Source organism: Crinia signifera, chromosome 7, assembly GCF_055691185.1.
Source record: "Crinia signifera chromosome 7, ASM5569118v1, whole genome shotgun sequence".
NCBI lineage: Eukaryota > Metazoa > Chordata > Amphibia > Anura > Myobatrachidae > Crinia > Crinia signifera.
In genome coordinates, this window is record NC_139223.1 from 153538973 (window position 1) to 153565497 (window position 26525).

The following is a 26525-nucleotide window of genomic DNA, read 5'->3' on the forward strand; positions in this document are numbered from 1 at the left end:
AATAGCAGACATGTCTTTTCTGTATGTGAAATAAATGTACAAAGTGAAATGTGCACAACTAGACACAGTATGCAGGACATCCGTGGTCCCCAGCTGGAAAGCTTTGTCCTTAGCAAATTTGGGGCTTGTTCGGAAACATTGCGCAGAAATGGAGTGGAGGGTAAAAGAATCCACAGCCTGACAGGAGCCTTAGCAACGTTACCAAGGGGAAAGCAGGTACGTGACTTATTTAGCTGATGTCCTTATAAAAGTATTGAACATATTATGGGGGAGATTCTGTAAAGCAGAAATGCGGTAAAAACCCAGTTTTCGGGGTTTTTACCGCATTTCTATATGCTATATGGCGCCTCCGCAGTGCCAGCGCTGCGGAGGGAATCGCCAGCAAAAGCTGGCGATTCCCTGCAGAAGCCTATGGGCTTCTTACCGCAGCGCTGTTTGAGGAATTCGTCACCGATCCCTCCCAGCATGCCCTGCGGCCGGCGCGTCACTCTGCGCATGCGCAGATGGACTCCCGGGTCACATACCCGGAAGTCCAGTACCGGCACCGCATCGCAAGGGACAGCTCTTATCGCAAGAGCTGTCCCTTGCGTTAAGACCGGCATATGTTACAGCATATGCCGTTATTATTAATGCGGTAGCCGGCGATAATGGGCGCGGATGTTACAACATCCCGCCCTAGATGCTATATGTACTGTATGGTTGAGACATTCTAGGGTTCATTCATTGGGAACCAATTAGCCTACCTGTATATTTTTGCATTGTGGGAAGAAACCAGAGTACCCGGAGGAAACCCACGCAAGCACAGGGAGAATATACAAACTCCACACAGTTAGGGCCATGGTGGCAATGGAACCCATGACCTTAGCGCTGTGAGGCAGTAATGCTAACCATTACACCATCCATGCTGCACAATATATAGGACTAACAGTACTCAGTTTATCAGTTCTTAAAGATCCTTCTAGTGTCATTCTCATTATATTGGGCCTGATTCAGACTCGTTTGCTAAGCTGCGTAGACTCCTCGCATGTGGCGGAAGGGGAGAGAAATCATTCGATGGTCGCCGACCATCGTATGATTTTTCTCCCCTTCAGTAATCAAAGTTGGTCTGAACGGACTTTTATTGCCGCTGGAGATGGCTGAAAAGGATGCTGTCGTCATGTGACATCAGCCGCGTGCCCTGAGCAGGCATTGACCTGCGTGCGTTCACAGGGGAATGCCCAATTTTATCACGGGGGCCGTCCATAAAACGCTGGGCGTTCCCCATCTGTTCCCTTTCCTACCAGTGCAAATGCTTTGGCGAGTGTGAAATGCATGCGCAGACTCCCACCCAGAAGCGTAACTCTGGAGTCATCTGCCGCCGGGCCCTTGCTCTCAAGGGGGCACCTTTCCTCCCCTGCAAATGTAAATCAGTTCACTGAAAGTCTTCAATATCGCCTTTGTGGCTGACGTCCCCTCCAAGTAGGACCATAGACATCACATTCTTTATTTGAAACATAACATACATACATTCATACACACTTACACACATGCATATATATATTTATATAAGGTGCTGTGTGTGTGTGGGGGCACCCAGGGGCAGATGGGGATAGAAATCCGGCACGGGGGGGGGGGGGGGGAGTGCTGACGCTACAGGTATATATGCATATATGCGGCGCCCATATTTGTTTTGGGCAATACTGCCGTTTGTGACCAGGCTGCGGCCGCTTTGTTCTGGCAGCCCTGGAACCAAGGTAGGCGGCCCAGTCGGAGGGACATCTGGTCCGGCCCACTGGGAAATGGCCCGGGTTCCCGGTGGGCCAATCAACCAATATTTATCTTGCCTCCGGGCAACTGGGGCGATCTTACGCCACTGCTCCCACCAGCAGAAACGGGGCCGAATTCGGGGCCCATAGTGTTATATATGCAACCTTGTTTTTCTGTTCCGCTTGTAACAAAAGTTATTTTTAAAAATGTGATTCATTGGGCGGTATTCAATGAGCTGAATCGTTGGTCACAGCGATTCAGTTTTTTCATTCGCCAGCCAATCGCCGTTTTTTTGCTGCCAATCGCCATGCATGGGGATTCGTGGGGAGTCGCCGAGTCACCCTATTCAACGTGGCTGAGAATCGCCGGCCCTAACGGCGATTCTCAGCCAACCCTGCGTTTCCCTAAACAGCTTCATTAATGTCGTCAGTGTTTAAAAAATTGCAGTGAAATGCAAGAAAAATGCAAATTACCCTGAATAAACGCTTCCAATACAGCAGACGGCAAAATCTGGGTAATCTGCACAAAGGCCAAACGAAGGAGTGAGGTGGGGAGGAGAATCATGGGTAAGTGAGGTGCACCATGGGTAAGAACAGTGCTTTGTGGGAGAAAAAAAAAATACCTCAAAAAATTAAATATATATTTGTATAGCACTTCTACGACCATCACATCACACAAGGGCAGCAAATAATAATACATTACACTTGCACAGTTAAATAGAACACTTAAAACCAATTATTTGACATGTTCCTATAAAAGTTCACCAGAAAAAGATGACGAGGGACACTCGGTGAGGAACGGCGATATGTAACAAGAAAAAGGAATCGCCAACTTCTCATTGAATACACTTTTGGCGATTCCCCTCGACTACCGTCGATTCCCCATGCAAAATCCTATAGACTAAAAACGGCGATTTGTAGAGAATAACATTTGGCGATTGGTGCTTCATTCACCGGTCCTTATCGGCGATTATAGGTCATTGAATAGGGTGATTCGCATTAGGAGCTCCAAAAATCACCGTCAGACACGAAAAAAACACAGAATCGCCATAAAACTTGGCGATTCTGGCTCATTGAATACCGCCCATTATGTGAGTGTGTTATTTTTTGATTCTTTATTCATAGCCTTTTGGGAAGATGTACTTAGCCTTGGAGAGGCTGTGTTTGAACAATGTCAAGAGCAGAATGGCCGGTACTTTATCTCTCTCCACTTTATTACTCTCCAATACTCTACTACGTTTTGTCCCTTTTCTACACAATTTTAATGCATTGACCTTAGATCTGCGGCACCCTTGTACGGGCAGCTGACATTCGCTGATAAATTATCCGCACTCGCTTGCACAAAGCGGCTGCATATGTGCATAAAAGTTTATGCGCAGTTTCTACACATTGCTCCCCTGTATGAATGCGCAGGGGAACGAATGAATCAGAATGAGGGCCACAATTTATTCTATGTGTTAGAGGCGTTGCGTCTGTTGCCGGGGTATCACATGTGAGGCTAGCATGCAATACATTGGTATAGTGTATGGGGTCCTTTAGTATACCTGTCTCTTTGTCATCAAACAAAAGGGGTGGTAAGAAAAGACAGGATGAGCAAAAAGATTATAATCAGTGACAATAAATAAAATGACGTCAACCAACAACTTCATCTTTTATTTAAATGAATAATAATAAATATATTAATAGCATCCTAAAAATGTGCAAGAAAACAAGAACTAGTACACATGCTAAAATAAAAATTTCTTTAATTTTATTTTCAAATAAAGATGTTTTGTTTTCATACTTGTTATGTGGTGTAAAGACATGCATAGTGTTTTATATTGTACCAGTCTATAACCGAGCCTGTGGGCTGTATAGAAATATTTACCAGAAGTCACATAACAATTTGAGCGTCTAAGCTACAAATGATTGATTCCATTATGGGGGTGATTCAGGTTGATACGTTGGGTGACATTCTATGCTCTGCGATTTCCGTTTTTTTGCGGTAATTAGACCACAAAATGGCGATATCGCATTTTCCCATTAAATCGTTAATTTAATGGGATGCGCTAAGGGACTGAAATCGCATATTATGTGCGTTAAGGTATGCTGATTAAATTTGCGAGATTAATTCGCATTTTTATCGCATCCAGATGTTTTCGTATAGAAAAGTATACAAGTCGCTTATTTAATGCAATGCGCATTTGCACATCGCATTTTTTAGGTGCCTAATTATCGCACTTATTTCAGACCAGGGTCTGTTTGGCGAATTAGCCAGAACCCTGCACAGATCGCAATGTTCTGTGCAGGGTTCTGCTGTAAAAAATAAAATAAAGGGTTAAAATAAAAAAAAACCCGAGCGCGGGGTCCCCCGCCAGAGTATAACCAGCCCCGGGCTCACTGAGCCGGTGCTGGTGACATAAAATCAGGGTCCCCGACAAATAGGGGTCCCCTTGATTTCATGAAACCAGCACCAGGCTCAAGGTCCGGCGCTGGTTCCCAAAATACGGGGGACAAAATGACTAGGGGTCCCCCGTATTTTAAGAACCAGCACCGGACACAACCAGCCAGCAGGGTAATGCCACAGCCGGGGGAAACTTATTATATAAGCTCCCGCGGCCAAAGCATTAACCCCCTGGCAGGTCAGCATGGGCAGGGGTCATGGGGAAGTGGGGACCCCCCCAATGAAGGGGTCCCCCCCTCCAGGACTTACCAGCCCATGCTGATAGTCCGGGGCTGTCCCCGATGCCCCTGGGCGGGGGGCATCGGGCTGATGGCTTGTGTAAAAAAAAGAAGTACAACTATTGTTTTATACTGGCGAACTATGAGTCCCAGCAAGCCTACCCCGCATGCTGGGACTTGGAGAACCACAAGTCCCAGCATGCGGGGCATTAAAGGGCCCGCTGGCACTTGTAGTTCTGCAGTACAAAAAATAGTTAACAAAATCACACTGACACACTGTAAAATAAAAGTTTAATACACACAAAACACACACACACACTGATACTTACCTACCTTGAGCCCGTAGGTCGGTCCCTGGATCCTGGGTCCGTCCTCCGGGGCTCCAGGGCAGAAGAGTCCGGTTCCGGGGCCTTGGTCCTGGTTCCGGGGCTGGTCCTGGGGTTCCGGGGCTCCTGGGCTGCAGAATCCGGGGTCCGGGATCCGAGGTAGTCCCCAGGGGTACCTAAGGAAGCAAATCCAACTCACCTGGTCCCCGGCGACGACCTCGGAATCCTCTCCGGTGACAGCGCTGCTCCCATCTGGTAACCGGCTTGCAGGACTTTGACAGGCGCAGAGATGTTTCCTCCTCGGCGTCTCTGCACAGAATGATTTCTTGGCCAATCAGGAGCCGAGAAAGTCGGCTCCTGATTGGCCAGAAATCATTCTGAATACAGACGCCGAGGAAGTAACATCTCAGCGCATCTAGAGCAGAGATGTTTCCTCCTCGGCGTCTCTAGTTAGAATGATTTCTGGCCAATCAGGAGCCAACTTTCTCGGCTCCTGATTGGCCAAGAAATCATTCTGTGCAGAGACGCCGAGGAGGAAACATCTCTGCGCCTGTCAAAGTCCTGCGAGCCGGGTACCAGATGGGAGCAGCGCTGTCACCGGAGAGGATTCCGAGGTCATCGCCGGGGACCAGGTGAGTTGGATTTGCTTCCTTAGGTACCCCTGGGGACTACCTCGGATCCCGGACCCCGGATTCTGCAGCCCAGGAGCCCCGGAACCCCAGGACCAGCCCCGGAACCAGGACCAAGGCCCCGGAACCGGACTCTTCTGCCCTGGAGCCCCGGAGGACGGACCCAGGATCCAGGGACCGACCTACGGGCTCAAGGTAGGTAAGTATCAGTGTGTGTGTGTTTTGTGTGTATTAATCTTTTATTTTACAGTGTGTCAGTGTGATTTTGTTAACAATTTTTTGTACTGCAGAACTACAAGTGCCAGCGGGTCCTTTAATGCCCCGCATGCTGGGACTTGTGGTTCTCCAAGTCCCAGCATGCGGGGTAGGCTTGCTGGGACTCATAGTTCGCCAGTATAAAACAATAGTTGTACTTCTTTTTTTTACACAAGCCATCAGCCCGATGCCCACCACCCAGGGGCATCGGGGACAGCCCCGGACTATCAGCATGGACTGGTAAGTCCTGGAGGGGGGGACCCCTTCATTGGGGGGGTCCCCACTTCCCCAGGACCCCTGCCCATGCTGACCAGCCAGGGGGTTAATGCTTTGGCCGCGGGAGCTTATATAATAAGTTTCCCCCGGCTGTGGCATTACCCTGCTGGCTGGTTGTGTCTGGTGCTGGTTCTTAAAATACGGGGGACCCCTAGTCATTTTGTCCCCCGTATTTTGGGAACCAGCGCTGGACCTTGAGCCTGGTGCTGGTTTCATGAAATCAAGGGGACCCCTATTTGTCGGGGACCCTGATTTTATGTCACCAGCACCGGCTCAGTGAGCCCGGGGCTGGTTATGCTCGGGCGGGGGACCCCGCGCTCGGTTTTTTTTTTTTAACTTTGCGCTGTCCTGCAAACGTGCGATTTTCAGACATGAAAATCGCACATTTTTAGGACTAAATAGAGCGCACCACTTCGCCGCAAATCGCCCCTCTTCGCACTTTTCAGCCTCCAATGCGCATCACATTAAAAATGCGCATTTTGACTGAAAAGTGCGAATTGAAAAAAGGCGATTTGCGGCGATGTGGTGCGAGAATAAAACATGCGCATTTAGCGCAAAGCATAGAATGTCACCCGTCATTTATTTGGTCCGGGGACTGATGTTTGGGGGTCTGCACATGCGAATATACCCATGTGCAGCCCCGAAGTGCGAATGCCTTCGGCAACTACACATCCATTCACATTCCGGTGGGGATATTCATGCGTTTTCTCGCCCGGTGCGTTGCTGACCTGCTCGCTCAGCAGCCTGCTGCTTAGCAACCGGTCCTGAATCAGGTCCAATATCTGAAATAGGTGGTATAAACGTTTGACTAAACTCCAGCCTTTTTACTAGGTACACCAAAATGATTGTCTCATCGTGCACCAATAAATGAAAGAGTGAAAAAAATAATAACTATCATCCTGAAACCTATCGTTCTGGTAACATGAACCTGCCAGAACTTCCACCACTGGATTCTGGCTTACTAGTCTGATTCCGGGTTGGGATCATTTGGTCTACAGCATGATGGTCTACAGCATGATGGTTGACAGTCATTAGGTCGACACCATTAGGTCGACATGGGAAAATGTCGACGGGTCGTTAGTTCGACAGGTCATTAGTTCGACAATGTCTTGGTCGACAGTGAAAAGGTCGACATATGGTTTTTCACAGTTTTTTTACCTGAATGTCAACACAGTCGACATGGACACAGTTTAAAATGCACCGCATACCCTCGCATCGCTCACTGCGCTCGCAATGCTTCGGGCACGGTGCTTCGCTGCGCTCGGCACACTATTTTATTCTCCCACCACGCCCTAGTGGATGGTAGGGCATGAAATACCGCCTGTCGGCACATGTCGGCTCAAAAAACAGTGAAAAACTCCATGTCGACCTTTTGACTGTCGACCTAGACACTGTCGAACTAATGACCTGTCGAACTAACGACCTGTCGAACTAATGACCTGTCGACCTAGAACCATGTCGACCTTTTCCTATGTCGACCTAGACACATGTCGACATTTTCCCATGTCGACCTAATGGTGTCGACCTAATGACTGTCTACCATAATGCTGTAGACCAAATGACCGCATCCCTCTGAATCCTTATCTGCCACTGACAGTTTAATTGTGGTTCCTCAGAGACTTTTGCAATAGTAACAACTTCTAATCAGTGACCAAGAGGAAGTCATGGGCAGTGTTCCCTCTAAGCTGTGCGCACGTGCGCGCGCACACAACTCGACGAGTGTGCGCACAGACATTACAACAGAGCGCACAAAGCAGCAGTGGTCCCTTTTTGCAGTTGTGGACTCAATTAATGTGTGTTTCACCCATTAACTACATTGTGTGCTGTGTTTTTAATGTTTAAATGTTTAATATCATTTTGAAGTAAAGTTAACACAAATGCTGAACGTAATTTTCCAGTTATATATAAGTGACGCACAAAAATTTAAATTTCCTTCCAAAGTTGCACAGCCAAAATCTTTTGCCGCACACAGCCTTCGTAAAATTAGAGGGAACATTGGTCATGGGTTATTTTGACCCAGCAGGTTCCACTTGTCTTGTCTGATTTCTAGGGTTTGTATATTTTTTTTGCATCTCTTCTTGCTATTGTACTTCTACTGTTGTTACCTTAGATCAAAATGTCACAATTATGTGTGTCTGTGGCTGTATTTGCATACGAAATGCTACAGTACAGGAAAACACTGTAACGTTCCATTTCTTATGCAGATACAGCTGCAGTCACACAAAGAATAGAGGCATGTTGCATATAATTTTAATCAGCAGAAGCTGCTTGTGCTTCATATTCACACAATGGAAAAAGTCAGTAGCAAAGATAATGTCACACAGAGCTTACTTGTAGTGTCGGAGGATAGATGCTCATGGACACATCTGTACTCTTGTTTATTGTCATTGTCCTAATATACGACACAGATGTATTGCAGTCCTCCACCATCCTCCTACCCCGTTTTATTCATTTTTTTCTGCCACAAAATATTCCTCCTGTGTCCCTCAACACTGATTCCATTTTACCTTAGTACTTTATTATGTCTGCTTTTTTTTCCTCTCTCCTGTGAGCACCATAATGTCACAATATCATTTGTGCTGCAAAAAGAGGCCTGTGTCACAGGTGCTAACAGGTATAACAGCCATACTGCCTCCTTCTTCCTTGCTTCATTGACAATTGCCATAGTACAGAACAGGTTTTCCAGACCACCTAGTTGGCACACAATTCAATTCAAATACATTTTAAAGAGTATTTTGTAATACTGATATCTGTAAAACATGCAGTAAAATGATAGTAAAGGTAAAACATGCAGTTGACTTATATATTACTTTTGTGGCCATGGTGTGGGCCCTAGAGGGGAGATTTCAGGCAACTAGAAACCAGCCCTGCATATGCCTATGGCATACAAACATAAGTTTATAGAGATCACATATGGGCCTTATTTTGGTTCATTCTTTCTGACAAAATCCTTCTTAGATGGGCAAAACCATGTGCACTGCAGGTGGGCAGATGTAACATGTGCAGAGAGAATTAGATTTGGGTGGGGTTTTACTTCAAAGTGAGATCTATATTGCAGTGTAAAAATAAAGCAGTCAGTATTTTCCCTGCACAGAAACAAAATTACTCACCCAAATCTAATTCTCTCTGCACATGTTACATCTGCCCCCCCTGCAGTGCACATGGTTTTGTCCATCTAAGAAGGATTTTGTCAGAAAGAATGAACCAAAATAAGGCCCTTAGAGTGAAAAGAATAAAAATATTATAAAAAGGGAAAAGATACTATTTTTTATTAGAGATGAGTGGGCTTGGTTTCCTTATAACTGGACCTACTGAAAATTCCAGAGGGAATCCAAGTGGCGGCTTGAGTTTTTCCACCTTGCTTGCTTCCAAAACGATGCAAAAGGTCATCATCCCTGCATTAGTTTATTGCAGGTTTTGGATTCCATATAAGGACCCCATAGCAGCGACTTGCCACTGTTTCCCAGTGGCCATGCCACTGTACTGACTGCTGGGCTGTGCTGTGTCATGTCCAGTGGCTGCAGTGCTGTGTCCATCAACTCAAGTGGTTGTGCTATGTCCAGTGACTTCTTTGCTGTGTCCATTCACTCCCTGTGTCCAGTGGCTGCAGTGCTGTGTACATTCACTCACTGGGTCCATCCACTCATAGTGCTGTGTTATGTTCAGTGTCAATCCTCTTCAATGCTGCTGGCATATCTGTCCAGGTTTCAAACATTCCAGTGCATAAATAAATAAATACTACAATTTTTTGTACAACTGGTGTGTGTTTGAGGTGTTGTATCCCACTTTGTTTACATAACATATATGTACTGTGACCCTGCAGGCCATACCCAACTGTGATCACATAAGATTTTGTGACTCCATAGTGAGTGGTAGTTTTTTTTAAAACAAAGAAAGTTTAAGTAAATAATACTATTAGATGGTTTTGTACAAATTGTGTGTGTTCATTGATCACAAATTCCCAATGATAAGTTTTTGAGAACAGGAGCAGCAACCAAATACTAGCATAGCAGCTGCTGCCTGTCATGATAGTACAACATTTGGTGGACCAGGTGAAAGAAAGTTAAGGATAAGGTAGGTGAAATGTAAATCTTTCACAATGTTAAAAAGGGGTAGAGGAGTCTTACTAAAAAAAGTGAAAATCTGTGCCCCCCCCCCCCCCCCCAAAAAAAATTCCCTGAATTCGATGATGATATATATTTGAAATGTATCAAGGGTTTAAGCAAGGTCCAGTAGGGAAACATTGTTCAAATGAATGAAAGTAGTACAACATAGGTCCCGGATGACGGAACGTCAGTAGTGTTTCCGACGGACAATACACTGACATTGGAATCCCGATTGTTAAATGCCCAAAAGGCGGGATCCGAACTGACAGGAGCTATTCTCCCTTGTGTGGGCCCACACCGAGCATGGCGAGTGCAGTGAGCCCATAAGGGGATTCGTTGTGCTCGCCCCCTGCCGGAGTTCTGGTAGTCGAGATTCCGATGTCGGTGTATATATACTTTTGGCTCGGCATACCACACCTGTAGAACACAAAGACATGCACTCAAACTTAAGGGAGGTAGGTTCAGGAGAAATCTGAGGAACAATTACTTCACAGAAAGGGTAGTGGACAAGTAGAATAGCCTAAGACAGTAGAACAATTTAACCATGCATGGGATAGATATAATGATATCCTTACAAAGAAATAAAGATCAAATAGGGGTTAAGGGTAACAATATGGTTAAAAAAGGGGGGACAGACTAGATGGGCCGAATGGTTCTTATCTGCCGTCAAATTCTATGTTTCTGTATAGGCCCAAAACCAAATGGGTTTGGCACACATCTCTAATTGAACTCAATGAATTGCTCACAATCATACTGTACATGTACAAATAACACAATTGTCACTTATTTACAGCTTGCCAAGTCAAGATCAAATTCACTAGTTGACTCTACTGGATCAGAACCTCACAGGTAAGTGTTGTCGTCCAGTAAAATACAAGGATTGTGCCGAATAATTGCTGATCTGTTTTGAGCTAATACCCTATTTTCTCTTTGACAATTACTTACACTGATTTGTGATGAAAAATATCGGCCTCAGCAGCCTAAAATGAGAACTGGCCGGCTGCTAGAACTCAGAGGACTAGAACTCATACTTTTGGACTGACTCACAGGGGTACAGGGGAAATTCCTGGTGGGCCCTACTGCCTGGGGAAAACACCCACCCTTTTTGGCCATCTCCGTCAGAAATAAAAGTCAGTCTAGGCTATTATTTGCGAACAGGAAAAAAAAAATTTGATGGTTGGTGACCATTGAATGATTTTTTACTCGTGTAGCCTCATGTGCAGGGATGTGTAAGCGTTTCTGTCCCTGCATGCAAGGATTTGCGGGTGGGAGCATTTGGGCAGGTGGCATTTACCTGGTCGCTATGCTGCAAACATATTCAGCCTAGGGAAAAGGTCTGGTTCAGGCCCTTACTCATCTACTGTGATGAATACAGGCATATCTGGCCTGTTACTGATGTCACACACCCTCCCCTACATTGCTTGGGCACGTCTTCCTTTTCCCTGTGACTCCCAGCATTTTTCTCATCACTCCCACTAAATGCCAGTTACCACCCTCAGATACCTACTTCATGTCATTCACCTTGCGAATGGCTTGCAAAAGAAAAAAGTAGCAGGATTTTAAACATACAAACTATGTTGCATATACATGCGCAGTCTATCGATAATCAGCCGCCGTGGGAAGCCACGGATGTGCGATCAGGTCTGAATTACCTTCAGAGTGGATGAGGTTGAAAAAAGACATTAGTCCATTAAGTTCAACCTATAGTTGATCTCCTACGGTGCACCTCTTTTTTTTTTTTAATGACCTATATGAAGTTACCAACTTTCAAACCAGAATATCTAATAACTAGAGATGCGCAGGTTCTGATTTACTCTGATTTACTCTGATTTCAAAGCAGGATCTTATTGGCTATCAACTGTCAACAACTGTCATGTGATTTGGGATAGCCAATAAGATCCTGCTTTGAGTAAATCAGAGTAAATCAGAACCTGCACATCTCTACTAATAACCCAAAATGGCAGACCTCTTTGGATCCACTATTATAGATTATAATTAATGGTTATAACCCTGGATAATTTTTTCTGCTAAAAAATGTTACTAACCTTTTTTTAAACGTTTCAATTGAATCTGCCATCACAACCTTCTCTGGCAGAGTATTCCATAGCTCAACTGCCCTTACTGTAAAGAACCCTTCCTTGGCTAGGCATGAAAGTTCCTCTCCTCTAACCTTAAGGGGTGACCGCGTATAGTCCTCAGTATTTATTATATATATTTATCAAGGGGTCCAGCCCATGCACTCCTTAATGGTTAGCCCAGTCTCTGTTGCGGCTGGTCACACCACTGCTGCAGACTGGCCCCATCCCTACCTCTGCATTGACCCGGATGGCCGTTCAAGAGCCAGTCCGACACTGCTGCAGGGCGTTGCAGGTTACTAAATGAATCAGATGTACTGAATCACATTTCTAGTATAGGAGGAGTTGTATCAAGCATTATGGAGAGAAAAAGTGGGGAAGTTGCGTAAAGCAATCAATCACCTACCTGTCAACTTGGGTGCAACTGATGGAGGCATGTGCCAGTGCATGGATCACAATGGCAGTTTCCCTTCTTCTCAACTGGTATGAGCAGAGATCAGGAATGCCCTAACACAGGCATGTCCAAACTATGGCCCTCCAGCTAAATGCTAACTCAAAAAGACTTAAATGATGACTTTGAAATAAAATGTTTATGTGATTCTCCAAACCTCTTTTTATATTTCTATATACATGTTTGGAAAGTCTTACTTTGAACATTCGGGTAAATTTACCCACATATTGCATACCACCCAACTATCCCGCTTTCGGCTGGAACGTCTCGTTTTTTGAGGACGTTCCTGCGTCCTGTCTGGGGCCGGCAGTGTCCCGCAGGGGGTGTGTGTGTTCTGGGCAGTTGGGAGTCCCCATTGTCACCCGTAGACAGCAGTGAACAGACCCTGTGCGCATGTACAGTGTCTATTCCCGCAGCCAGAGGGGCTGGGGGCATGGCTAGAAGCTCACAAAGCCTCTGGTCATGCCCCCACAGCGGCAAAATGGGAGCTGTCAGGTCATGCCGCAAGCAGACGTTCCGATGGAGGACTTGATAAAGTTGGGTCAGACAAAAGAAAAAGGGAAGCATTTTTCACACCACTTGCATGGCTCACTTTTACTTTAAAAACCATTTGCGCACAATCTCCACTCACACCCTTCTTTATACTATTGAAATTTATTGGCTAATTTAAAAGAGGTATAGCCCTGAGCAGGGAAGTGCAGAATTTGGGGTGTCTTTGGGGCGCCATATAGAAGAACACCCTTTTTTCCCTATCTATCTATCTATCTATCTATCATCTATCTATCTATCTATCTATCTATCTTTATGTCTGTTTAACTCAGAAACACTGCCATCTGTTGGCAGCAAGTGAAACAACATCTACTAGCTTTCAAAACATCTGCTTCGAGTGGGCTTACTAGTATACAATACTTGATACCACATGTAATAAAAGTTGTTGCATATTACAAAACTTGTTGATACATCAGCCCCACAGTATATAATGATCCAAGGTGGGATTGGAATACTGTACATCTTCCAGTATGTAGTTGTATGTCCGAGTAGAGTTTCAGCCAGGTAGCCTTCATTTGCCTAGTCCTCCTCTAGACTGAGACCAAGTAACAATGGGGCAGATGTATTAAGCTTTGTAAAGTGACAAAGAGGTGATAAAGCATCAGCCAATCAGCTGCGTTTGAAAAAATTACAGTTAGGAATTGATTGGCTGGTGCGTTGTCACCTATTTATCTCTTGACCAGGCTCAATACATCTGCCCCCATATTTAGATTTTTTATTTATTAACAGTTTCTTATATAGCGCACACATATTCCGCAGCGCTTTACAGAGCACATTTGAACATTCACATCAGTCCCTGCCCCAGTGGAGCTTACAATCTATATTGCCTACCACATGTACAGTACACGCACACACAGACATTCTAGGGTTAATTTGTTGGGAGTCAATTAGCCTACCAGTATAGTTTTGGAATGTGGTAGGAAACCGGAGCACCCGGAGGGAACCAACGCAAACACGGGGAGAATATACAAACTCCGCACAGTTAGGGCCAAGACCTCAGCAATGTGAGGCAGCAATGCTAACCATTGCACCAACAGACATTGTGATGTGTAATTGTTTGGACAGTGTTTGATATTTGCTTAACTTTTTATATTATGCATTAAATATATTTTCTTTTAGGAGAATAGTCGTTATTGTGAAACAGGATAATGAACCTTTTGGATTTGAGATTCAGGTAACATCTCACACCAAATGCTTATTTGTATCAATACCAACTTTTCTTTATGTGGCTGTAGGTGACAAATAGCTTGCAAAGTTATCATATTCATTAAGTGATCATATTAATTTCCCATTTGTTGTGTGTTACTTTAATCTCTCTCTGTTGACTGCAGCCATTTATCAAAAGATATGTCCCCGGGAAAATGACCATCACGGGTGTCTTGTTCTTGGAGACCTTTGCATGCACAGTAAACTCTGACATAAAGCCACTCTGGCATAAAACGAGTCTACTCGATGCCACAGTGGAGAGGGCCCGCACCGTGCCTGCACACGGACCCTCTCCTTCCATAAATCCCCTATAAATGTTGTTCAGTATGAGTGCAATTATAGTATGTCATATGGGTCTGTGACAACTTCCTGTTGCAGCACATCCTTGCACGGTGGACCGCATTCCAAAAATGGAACTTGGCATATGGCCGAAAATACATTATGGTTACTTTGCTTGCAATATGTATACCTGTTTTATGGATCACTTCCCCCAAGGTGCAAAGTTTATGATGTTGTTATTTGCGAAGGAAAGCAATGCACAGACCAATGGCATATTTATAATGGGTGCAGGGTGTGTTGCACATACAGTAGGGCCTCAAGTCCAATGGACATGCAATGCACAAATGCACCCATTTCATATAAGTACCCCTGCGGGGGCCTCGTCGGAGCTCATTACGGGTTGACTGACCCGGCACTCCAACCCTGGTAACTACCAGGGTTGCACCCGGGATGCTCGTGGGTCCAGGGGTAGTGGAAATGGGTAACACGGGTTGACGCGACCTGGGTCCCGTTCACTGCACTGCAGATTCATTCCCGGATGAATTGGTGTGTACGTTCAGTGTGTACCCTGTGTATCTGTGTGCTCCTGTAGTCATTAGCGATATATTCTGGTCGGCCCCCATACACTTCAACGATTTTGGCCAATTTCACCCATTCCCAATGGAATGGGACAAAAAATCTGCCTAATGCGCGGCCCCGTGCGTATCAACCTGAGCAGGAGGTCGGACCGGCATGCCGGTCCAACCTTCCGACCCCGGACCCTCCTCTCGGCGTTGTGGAACAGGGGTTGCAGGCGATCACATGTGAAAGGACCACATGTGATGTAACGCATGCGATCCTGCTGCCCGGGAATGTCTTGTGGGGCATCGGCTGGCCATACACTGCTGCGAGAGATCGCCGTAGTGTATGGCCAGCTTTAGAAATAACATTGCAGCCATAACTAAACTGGGTACTGGGACGTTTACTGTTTATCAAGACTTTAAGGCAGTAATATAACAACCTGCCTTTGTCTCCCTGTAACCCTGGTCTTTAAAAGGATTATACGGGTTACTGGGCAGTACAGGTTCTGTGTGCACTGAGCTGTATAAACTGTCTGCACAATTTGGAAATAAATATTTAAGTCCCACTTTCTTTTATTATAATAAAATCTTAAATAAATCTTTATGAAAACAGATTTCCATAATAACTAAGTGTCTGAGTGCTGTCCCCTTCTACACATCTGAACGTGTGTTTGCATTACAGACTTACAAATTACAGTATGAGCATGGATCAGAGATGAAGACATATGTGTGCAAAGTGCATGAGAATAGCCCATCCAGCCACGCCGGACTGAAAGCTGGTCAGTGCCCCCACACACAGCTTATTTTAGTTTTACATTTATTTAACGATATAATTATGATGCTGACATTATTATATTACATGCCTTCTGTATACTGAGATATGTGATCATGGAGAGCTTTAGGGTCTAAAGCTCGCCACACACCTGAACAATATCAGGCCCTATTGTACAATCTCGACGGGTCACGCAACGGATTGTGTGCCCATTGTGAGGAATATCAGTACGATGCGCGGCCCCACGGGGCGAGAGGACGGCCCTCAGATCATACGCGCTGCACGTTTGACCCATCGATTTTCCTTGCGGTCATAAACAGATCGTATGCGCCTTTAAAGCACATACGATCGCTCGTTTGCCCGCTCTTACGACCTTCATACGATCAGGTAGCATGCAGGTCGCCCTGGTGTATGGCCAGCTTTAGTTATGTGAACGCAAAGTGCCCTGTCAATGTTTAACACCAAAATCATAAACTCAGGTCTGGAACAGAAAGGAGCCAATGATAATGCTCAGCAGTGCCACCTTGTGGTTCCCTGTGCATCTTGCATCTCTCTATTTAGAAATATCCCCTGGAATAGTCCAAAATGTATAAAATATACAATAAATATTGGAGCTTGGTTACTTGGGAGAAAAAAGACAGAGGGAAATATTGGAACTATGTAGACTTTAGAATATCATTTCACACTACACAACTAAAATGTATTCACGAGGTGACTTTCTAGTGATGTGATATCTTTGCCTATTCTGCGTTTAGGTGATATGGTTACTAATATTAATGGGATGGACACAGAAGGCTTCAGCCATCAGCAGACAGTTGACCTAATAAGATCATCAGGAAATTTTCTCAGGTAAATGGGTTTATGTAGTGAATGGCTGTTTGTATCTCCCACAAAACTTCTCCCGCTGTTCTGCCCAAGCAATGAACCTTCCAATAATCTTCTACAGTATGTTGATAAGGAGAGCGCAACAACGAGATATAAAAGTATTGTAATGTAATATACTGTATTTACTCGTACATAAGATTTAGTTTAGTAAGGCTACATACAAGGATAGAATCATATCATGTTTAAAAATCAATTAAGGTGGTACAACCTTATTGTTGTGGTGGTACAACCTTATTGTTGTGGTGGTACAACCTTATTGTTGTGGTGGTACAACCTTATTGTTGTGGTGGTACAATGAATGGCACCAAACTCTTATAGCATCATGAGTTTATCACATCATAGTTATACCGACGGCCCATACGTATACTTCAGTGTGTATAGCTTAAAATGATTTACGTCTGCACTGAAAGACCCCACATACACCAATGGGATGGTACACCTGTCCTAAGGTAGGTCAGGGAGGACAGAAACCTGACCCGAGGTGTCAAACATTTGGATTATATGTGTCCAGTTTGGTTGCCTGGAAATGTGGTTACATTGGATATGACATATTACTCTTGTGCTAAACACCAGGAAGAGCATGTGTCACTGGCTTAAAGCTAACAGGAAGCTCTCGTGGGAGAAGTGGATAGAGGAGGGAGGTACATAAATCATGGGAAAGAGAGCAGAGCCAATGGGAGTTAGCGCACACATGGATGGTGAGTAGGGTTGCCACCTCACTCATCATTGATTCCTGGATCCCCCCCCCCCTGCCTGTCCTAATGGCACGCGTGCTCCTGGGGAAGTGGGCGTGGCCTCTTAAAGTGGGCATGGACTATTCAGGAAATGTGGGCGTGGCCTATAATACACATGTCTTTTACATACCTCCCAACAGTCCCGATTTTAGCGGGACAGTCCCGATTATAAGGGCCTTTCCTGCTGTCGCACCCGTGGGCGTCAGTGTCCCGCGGTGTGGGAAAGCTGTTGGGAGTCCCCCCTGTCAGCTGCTAAGCAGCGGGGAATAAACGCTGTGCGCATGCGCACAGCGTCTATTCCCGCAGCCAGGGGGCTGGGGGCATGGCTAGAGGCTCACAGAGCCTCTGGGTCATGCCCCCATAGCGGCAAAATGGTGGCGTGGCCTCGCGGGAGAGCCGTGAGTATAGGTCACGCCCCAAATTAGGCCACGCCCCCGAAAATTTCGTCGCTCTTACGGCGCGCAGCAGCAGCGTACCGCCTGCTGAACTGGCAAAGTTGTGAGGTATGCTTTTATCATAAGAACGTGTTGAGAATTTTTTCTGAGTGCCGCCCTCCTCCGGGATTGTATATATATATATATATATATATATATATATATATATATATATATATATATATATATATATATATACTGAATACACACATGTATGTGTGTGTATATATGTATATTATACATGCATATACATGTCACCCATGTCACATTACCTGGTAATATTACATTGGTGGCCAGGCTGGCACAGTGTGGCTGGGCAGGTGGCAGGGCAGCGGTGGCAGGACGGGCAGGAGGAGTGTCAGGCAGGAGATCGGGCAGCTGGCAGGCGGCAGGGCAGCGGTGCCTGGTCATGGAGGTGGTGTTTCGGGCAGGAGGTTGTGCTGCTGGATGTAAGCGCCGGCGGGTGCATCTGACGGAGGCACACACGAGGGGGAGAGTGGAGAGGCTTCAGCGGGGGGGGGGGAGCAGAGAGGCTGCGGCGATACGGGGGGGGAGAGTGCGGAGAGGCTGCGGCGGGCTGGGGGAGTCTGGATGCTTATCTAGAATCCGGGAGACTGGAAAAGCCTCCGGGAGGGTTGCCACCCAAAACGGGAGAATCTCGGAAATCCGGGAGAGGTGGCAACCCTAATGGTGAGGTATGCAAAAGTAAAAAAAAAAAAAAAATGTATGTCAACTTTTCATGTGTCAACCATTGCCGTATTGTCCTTTTATCTATGTCGACCTTGACAGTGTTGACCAATGTTGACCATATGGTGTTGACCTATTTAGTGCCGACCTATGATCCAGTTTCTAACAAACTGAAAGGCTGTGTACTCATACTTCTGACTTTTATGTCGGCCAATTTCCTACTCAGGACTCATTGAGCTGTTTTTAAAACAAATTCCGACCTCTAACACTTTCTTTCTTTGTAGAGTTGAAACTGAAAATAGTGTGAAAATTAGACTCTCAGAATTACAAGCTAAACTGCTTCTTTTAAAGGTAAGTCAGGGGCGCGAGATCTTCCCAGTCTCCTGATGTTTTAAGTTTTAAAACTAATATGGGCCTCCTTTATTCGGAACAGGGTGCATACCTCCCAAGTGTCACGATTTCAGCGGGACAGTCCCGATTTTCGGGTCCTATCCCGCTGTCCCACCCGCGGCCGGCATTGTCCCGCTGCGGGGGGTGGCAGTTGGAAGCCCCCCCAAGTTGATTGAATAGACGCTGTGCGCATTCGAAAATGGGGTTGCGGCTAATTTGCATAAGCCGTGCCCTCATTTGCATAGGCCCCACCCCCTTTCTGGGTGCGTGCGCGGCTTAGCCGCGTGAGTGTCCCTATTCCAGCAGCCAAGAAGTTGGGAGGTAAGTGCATATTTGCGCATGTGCAGACCTTGGCAACGAACGACCTTGGCGAGTTACTCACTCGCTGGGCCGTTTGTTGTGGGGAGGGAGGGACAGGGCGGACGGCGGCAAGGACACATCCCTTCACATGGTACCCTGTGGAATCAGCAGTGGGGCGGAGGGGGGGGTGTATTTGGAAGGGTGGTGGAGTGGCGTCTCAGGTGTATGGTAAGCTGCAATGTTCGCAGCTTATCGAGCAAACCTGAATCAGGGCCATGGTGTGTATGTGCGTGTGTCATACCTGGCTACAATTTGTTTTTCCTCTCCGGGAGAAGCCGGAGTGGAGACTGCAGCGTTTCCAGAGGCAGGCTCGGAGCATGACATCATCAAGCCCCACCCCATGACAATAAATGCCATAATTAATGGCTGTTTGAGGGGGAGGCAGAGCTAAAATTATGTGATTTGTGGCCTTTTAGCTCTGCCCCATCCCAGAAGAGCCGTGAATGCCGGTATTTGGTCAGTGGAGGTGGATTTCAGTGACCCAAAGTAGTGCTCAATATACAAAGGGTGAGAGCGTCCATAAAGTGGTCATTGTTGGTGGATTGGGTGCCTGGGTTGGCCATGATTTGCTACTACTGTGCATGGATACCAAAGGTGTCCATATCTCACCATAGTTAAGATGCCAGGTGGATGAGAAACTGATGAAATGCAAACTATAAGCTAAAAATAATAAACAAATATATGAGGGAACTTAAGCAGAGAGAACAATTAATGTAATGCAATGTATACAGACACACCAGTACTGCGCAGTGGGATAATATTATATGTGCAAAAAATTTCCAAAATGTGGAAATGTCTGGAAAGTAGGGACCATTAGCAAATATACAACCGGCTGAACAAAGGGATTTATGTCCATACAATTACAATGGCTCCTTAATTTGCGGATTCTAAATCTAAATTGTATGAAAACAAGAAATGTGTTCCTCCACCAGTGCGCTGAGCAGCCTTACTAGTGATGTATGAAGGGTATTCCCTTTAACCCTTTACAAAATAATGTTGCACAACAAGAATGTATACATAACTCTAGTTCAGGCGCTGGTTAGTTCAAGACCACTCACTCCTCCCATCAATGGTTATAGGGCGGTATCATGTGAATAAAAAACTTAATATAGTGAAGTACAGTCAGACAACACTTTAATACATAAAATCACTGGTAAACCACAATTAGATTTCCAGGGAAAACAGGTATATTACACAGGTATTTTCTACAGGGCATTCCCTGCAATACATAGATAAAATTTCCAAAGTGTGCATAAGACGGTCAGTGTCACAATTACCGGAATTGGTAGAACTGGTATCAGCAGTTCTTAAATGCGCAGGAGAAATTGTCCTGGGACAACTCACTCCCAGTCAGCTTCCCCCGCCCGGCACCGTCACTCTCGATCCGTCTGTCTGCTCACACTGATGACCAACGCGTTTTGACTTCAATATGAGTCTTTTTCAAGGTCCAAATGTTTAGATGTCTTACCGCACTCCATGCGGCTATATAAAGGCTAAGAATTATTCCATAATTGACCTCCGGTCGTCTCACCGCGGAACTACATTACCCAAGGTCCTCTGAACCGGAAATGCTGTCGCATCTGTCCCGAAACATCACTTCCGGTCACGATGAAGTTGTATATCTTCTCCGGCATCTACCTCAGCCATTGAACTCAATATCCCATAATCCTCCACCCGGAGGTGTGTCCCTGTTGTCCCGTCACTTCAATCCTAATAGTCGCGTCACTGTAGGTACTTTCTGACGCGTTGCCATGACAACATATGCTGCAAATCCTATTCCTACGGTAAAACAGTCCTGTACATATTTTAAAGGAGTTTTATTCATTTTTAAATGCCAATCTTTTAAATATAGAACTTACTTTCGACAGAAGTAACATGGAAGTGAACTTTTTGGACGTAACGGTATACATTTCTGAAAACGCCATTCAAACAAAAAATTATACAAAGCCAACAGACTCTGGTTCCTTTATCACGCCTCGAGTTGTCACCATCCGGATTGGTTTAGGTCAATTCTGGGGGGGGGGGGGGGGGGCAATTCAGGAGAATTAAAAGAAATTGTTCGGAACAAAATATTTTTTTACAACAGGCTGAAAATCTACAAGAAAAGTTTTTATGTTCTAATTATAATGAAACACAAGTAGAGAAATATAAGAAAGAAGTGACCGCCATTCCCCAGGAGACATTATTAAAACCCAAAGAAAAAAGTATAACAGAGAATAAATTTTGAAAAAGACTCATATTGAAGTCGAAACGCGTTGGTCATCAGTGTGAGCAGACAGACGGATCGAGAGTGACGGTGCCGGATGGTGGAAGCTGACTGGGAGTGAGTTGCCCCGGGACAATTTTTCCTGCGCATTTAAGAACTGCTGATACCAGTTTTACCAATTCTGGTAATTGTGACACTGACCGTCTTATGCACACTTTGGAAATTTTATCTATGTATTGCAGGGAATGCCCTGTAGAAAATACCTGTGTAATATACCTGTTTTCACTGGAAATTGAATTGTGGTTTACCAGTGATTTTATGTATTAAAGTGTTGTCTGACTGTACTTCACTATATTAAGTTTTTTATTCACATGATACCGCCCTAATAACCATTGATGGGAGGAGTGAGTGGTCTAAACCTAAATTGTAGCATTGTGTGACAGAACTCTTCTAAAGGAAACATTTGGTCTACACATATATGTCTGTGGTCTCAGGTCATGTAACGATTTCAGATTGATAACCAGATTGATTCTCAGTAGAACATAACTGTATGTGGTGCGTCCGGTTGCAGCAAAGTCCTGAGTTTCAAACACTCTATTTTTATTTTAAATAAAAGGATAGTTGTCTAAAACTTTTTATTTTCACTTTGTCTCTCCAGTAACCGAAGTAATATCTTCTATTTCATCAGCTAGGTATTTTCCACCTATACGCTGTACCACAGAACAGGAAGCTGTGAGATATCTCGCTTCCTGTGCTAATGTAAAAGTTATAGTGCAGACAATTAGACCAATGTTTAACTTGTGTATTTTTAGTATTAAAAGACTGGTTTGAATAAAACCAAATAAATGAAAAATCATTTATTTTGTCTACAGGAAGATTGCCGGTCAAAATGGAAAGAGCTACAAATGACTGTAAGAAAAGAACATCAGCTGCTTTATGGTACAATGCATCATTTATTTATGTATTGCTTTGTTTGAGTGCCTCAGTGCTGAGGTTATTAAAAGATCAGTAAACTTGAAACACAATTGATATAATATAAACATATATCTTGTAATATTTAGTGGCATAACTCCGAGTGACAACGGACGTGGTTTCCTCTGGGTTTCAGGTGTGTTTGCGTGGGGGCTGCAGAGAGGGGCCAGTGTGGAGCATGTAAGCAAAGGGGGAATAGGGTCTGGTCTTGGGATCTTGCCTTCCTGCCCTGGGGATGAAGTTCAACCATTGATGACTTGCACCAGGGGTGGATTGGCCATAGACTCTACAGAGAAGATTCCCAGTAGGCCGACACACTTTTGAGGCCATCTGTCAGCCAGTGACTTTTTTTTAAAGGTGTGGCCCTATCCAGAGTAGTGGCCCTGTTCCCTTCCTATCTCCCACACAAACACCCTTTGCCAGTTCACAGAGCACCCAATGCTACAAATACTCATCTAAGGCGGGCTCCCATCTATATCCATTGTGACATTTGTTAATGGGACAGGAGTGGGTGCTATCTGGGAGTGTAACAATTTCTGGGGTGTTTCTGGGCTTCACTGGGGGAGGAGTGGGGATATTGTCAAAATTTGGGGGATTATGGAAACTAGTATTTTTCTGATTGATGGAGAATTTGTGGTTTCATTGGTTGGGGTATTATGTGAAGTGTGGAGGTTTGGGGATTACCACCACAGCGTAAAAGTCTAGGGGCCACTAGACTGCCAAGAATATCATAACCAATGTCTTCCACAAAGTTGTAGTGATGTATTGTACCAAAAAACAAGTTGGTGGCGGAGCGCTTACTTATGCAGAAATTGCAAAAAAACATATGTATAACTGATGATATATGAAATTGAAGTTTATTTAAAAAGCAACATTTAATAAGCAAATAATAATTAGCAAATTAATAAAACATGATAAAAAATTATCCTTATTAAAGGAACATATAAAATATATATAGATGCACAAATATAAAAAATATATTTTAAATTACTGTTGGGAGGACAATGGAAAGTTATACTTTAGTGCCAGTCCCGCTTGTTCCTATTAGTGCTCCCCTCCGATGGTTATACTTGGTCTCCCAATTTGTAATCCATATGAAAACTGGTATTGTGGGTGTCCATATACCTGACTGGAAACCTTGTAGCTTGCCCCTGGTAGTATGGGGATCTTTCTGTCTCCAAGTAGGCAGGTCTCCAATATTGAGCAGGTGGCGGTGTCCCAGATTGAATTGTCCAGTTCAGATGGTGTACAGCAGAAGTGGGGATCGAAGTGTTGTAGGGGAGCTGGTCCAAGTGGGATGTCCAATTTAGAGTCCAATGTCCAACATGCAAGTGCAATCTGACGTGTTTTCGTTGTTCTCAGACAACTTTTTTTTAAAGCGCTCTACCACCAACTTGTTTTTTGCTTTTATTCCATTTTCTTGGGGGATTGACCCTCCTCTGTGTGAGAGCAGCTATCTCAACATCCCACCCCACCAGCGCCTGTATTGTTCACTCAGGTGAATACTTTTTTTCATGTATTAATATTTTGGTGTTGGTTCCTACATTTCATGTTGTGCCTCCCACATGAGGGCATTATATCAGAACCTCTTTTAGTTCCCAAACTGCCCCGGACATTCACAGGTACAGTATATGTAAGAGTTCCTGTTACTTGAATGAATTTGAGATATTATTTGACATTGTATTGCAGTTGCCATTTCTCACAATGAGCCTACGTAATTCAGCTTGGATAGCTAATGTGCATAGTTGCAGTTGACTGCGAGTAGTCATCCACTGCCCAGACAGAAAGAAAACCCGCCCCATGTAAATTTACGAGAGAATTGTGAATGGATTTCTAATCGCCATCCATTCCCAAATCCATATGCAGTTCCCGAACAATCGAGAGGATTTTGCAATCTGTGCAATTATGAGTAGCTCTGACCCTTCCACTAATCTCACTTGAGGCCGGCTGGTAATGGTCATCGCTGATGTGTTTCATCCTAACACTTCCACAGTGTCAGTCACATGTTTGAGAGAATACTTTAAGAATAAAATGTGTCTTATTGTGATGATTAAATAAAATATACAAATTACCAACAACAAAATCTGCGCAGTACTTCATCTAACCTCTTTAATTACATTTTGGCAGGAACCATATGTGAAACTAAAATACAAGAGGAGCTAGACTGCATTCATTCTAAGCTATTTGGGAACCACTCAACCTGTTCTTTCCTGAATAAACACAGAATTTCGAGCTCCAGCAGTGGGAGAAGCTGGATTAGCTCCATGATCCTCAATGACGAAGATGGGCTGGGATCGATGTCCTTGTTTGGTGAAGATTCAGGAGCAGAAACCTTAAGTCGCCAATCTAGTATAGAAGAAGACTGTATACTTCACAAGGCCACTGGAATTCGTCTTCTGAGGTCTTCCTTATCCCGACATAGAAGCATTAGCATCACAAGTAGTGAAAGTGAACCAATGTCACCAATCTGGGACTCCATAAGTCTATCCAACATTTTTGGGACACTGCCACGGAAAAGCAGAAGAAGTGTCAGAAAAAAATTCTTCAAATTTATCCCTGGTTTGCACAGATCAGTAGAAGAGGAAGACACCCCAATGTAACAATCATTCCTTAATAAAGAATCTGTAAAAATCATGTAATATACAAAACACCTATAAATTCAGGTAGACACAATGGCCATTATTCTGGTTCACCCGCAAAGGAAAATTCCTTCTCGATTGGACAAAACCATGTGCACTGCAGGTGGGGCAGATGTAACTTATGCCGAGAGAACTCTGAGGACTGTGAAGAGTGTCATGGGTCAGGCTGACCCAAGGTATAATATTATTTGCCTTATAATTCAGAAACCTAATCCCCCCCTCTCCCTTCACAACTGCTCTGAGGCTAACAGCAGTTAAGTAGGGAGGCAGAGCCACTCAGCTTCAGTGTACATGGTCCTGCTTAGACATCATATAAGTGTCATTATTGGCTCCTCAGTCCCAAAGCCTCTTCACAAAGTGGCACCCAACCACCCCTCTCCACCTCCACTGGTGCTACATTTAAAAAAATGATGTGTGGATTTGAAGCAGTGAGTGGGAGGGCCAGCAGGCCCCTGGACACCTTGTTAACATGCCTAGTTGGAAATCAGCCACTAAGGATTGTAACTATGCAAACCAAAGGGATTAAGACCAGCTTTAATGTGGCTCAGCTGGGTTTCCATGAGAAAATCCCAGCCCATAATCTGTCACTGCAAGGTGTCAAAGAGAGGCCATAATCCTGTTACTTGTTACCTGTCCCTGTGTCCTTTTGGTTCCAATGGTAGTAATTTATAGGCTACACTCTATTGAATAAAAAATGGCCGTCTCCGCTGCATGCAGGCAGAGGGATCATTTACATTTTTCCCTACTTTCATCCTTTCACTCTGCAAATTAACTCCATTACCTTCAATTGTCTTCCACTACCAACTACCAATCAATTGTTTTTTTTTTATTTCTTCCAGTCAGTTGATTTTTGAAAATGAATTTTTTAAACTCCTTCATCATTCATCAAATGATCTAGCTGAATTTCACAATTCACATTCTTTGCGTTATTTGCTATATGTATTAATGTGAAATATGTAATCGCTTTTTGCATTTACTTTGTAGGTAGTAATCTTTTTTAAATGTGTGAAGATGTTCCCAAAAGTCTTTATCTGAATTCTACATCATAGTTTTTTTTTTATATAATAAAGTATGCTTAACTTGGCAAGAACGCAAATTATCCTAATATTTACACACCTTGGAAATACTGGATGAAATGTTCCAGGACAGAATACAGACATAAATGCATGTAACATTGCAATGCATTGAAAAGGGCTTGGTTTGAAAATTGAAATTACGGTTATCATCAAGGGTACTGTAGCTGGCTCATTTTACCTCTGCCTATGTTTCCTTTGTGTGCTCTGATTTCTTTCCCACCACAAAAATACATATGAGTAGGCTAATTTGGA

The 26525-nt window shown here is 44.4% G+C and overlaps 1 protein-coding gene across 1 annotated transcript; it reads left to right on the forward strand.

The window, feature by feature from the left end:
- Positions 1–26525, forward strand: CYTIP (cytohesin 1 interacting protein). The gene is made up of 8 exons (XM_083152071.1): positions 1–216; positions 10792–10847; positions 14193–14247; positions 15801–15897; positions 16646–16739; positions 18915–18981; positions 22459–22525; positions 24686–26525. Exons 1-8 carry the CDS (start codon positions 49–51, stop codon positions 25156–25158), a joined length of 1077 nt encoding a protein of 358 aa, XP_083008197.1. The 5' UTR covers positions 1–48; the 3' UTR covers positions 25159–26525.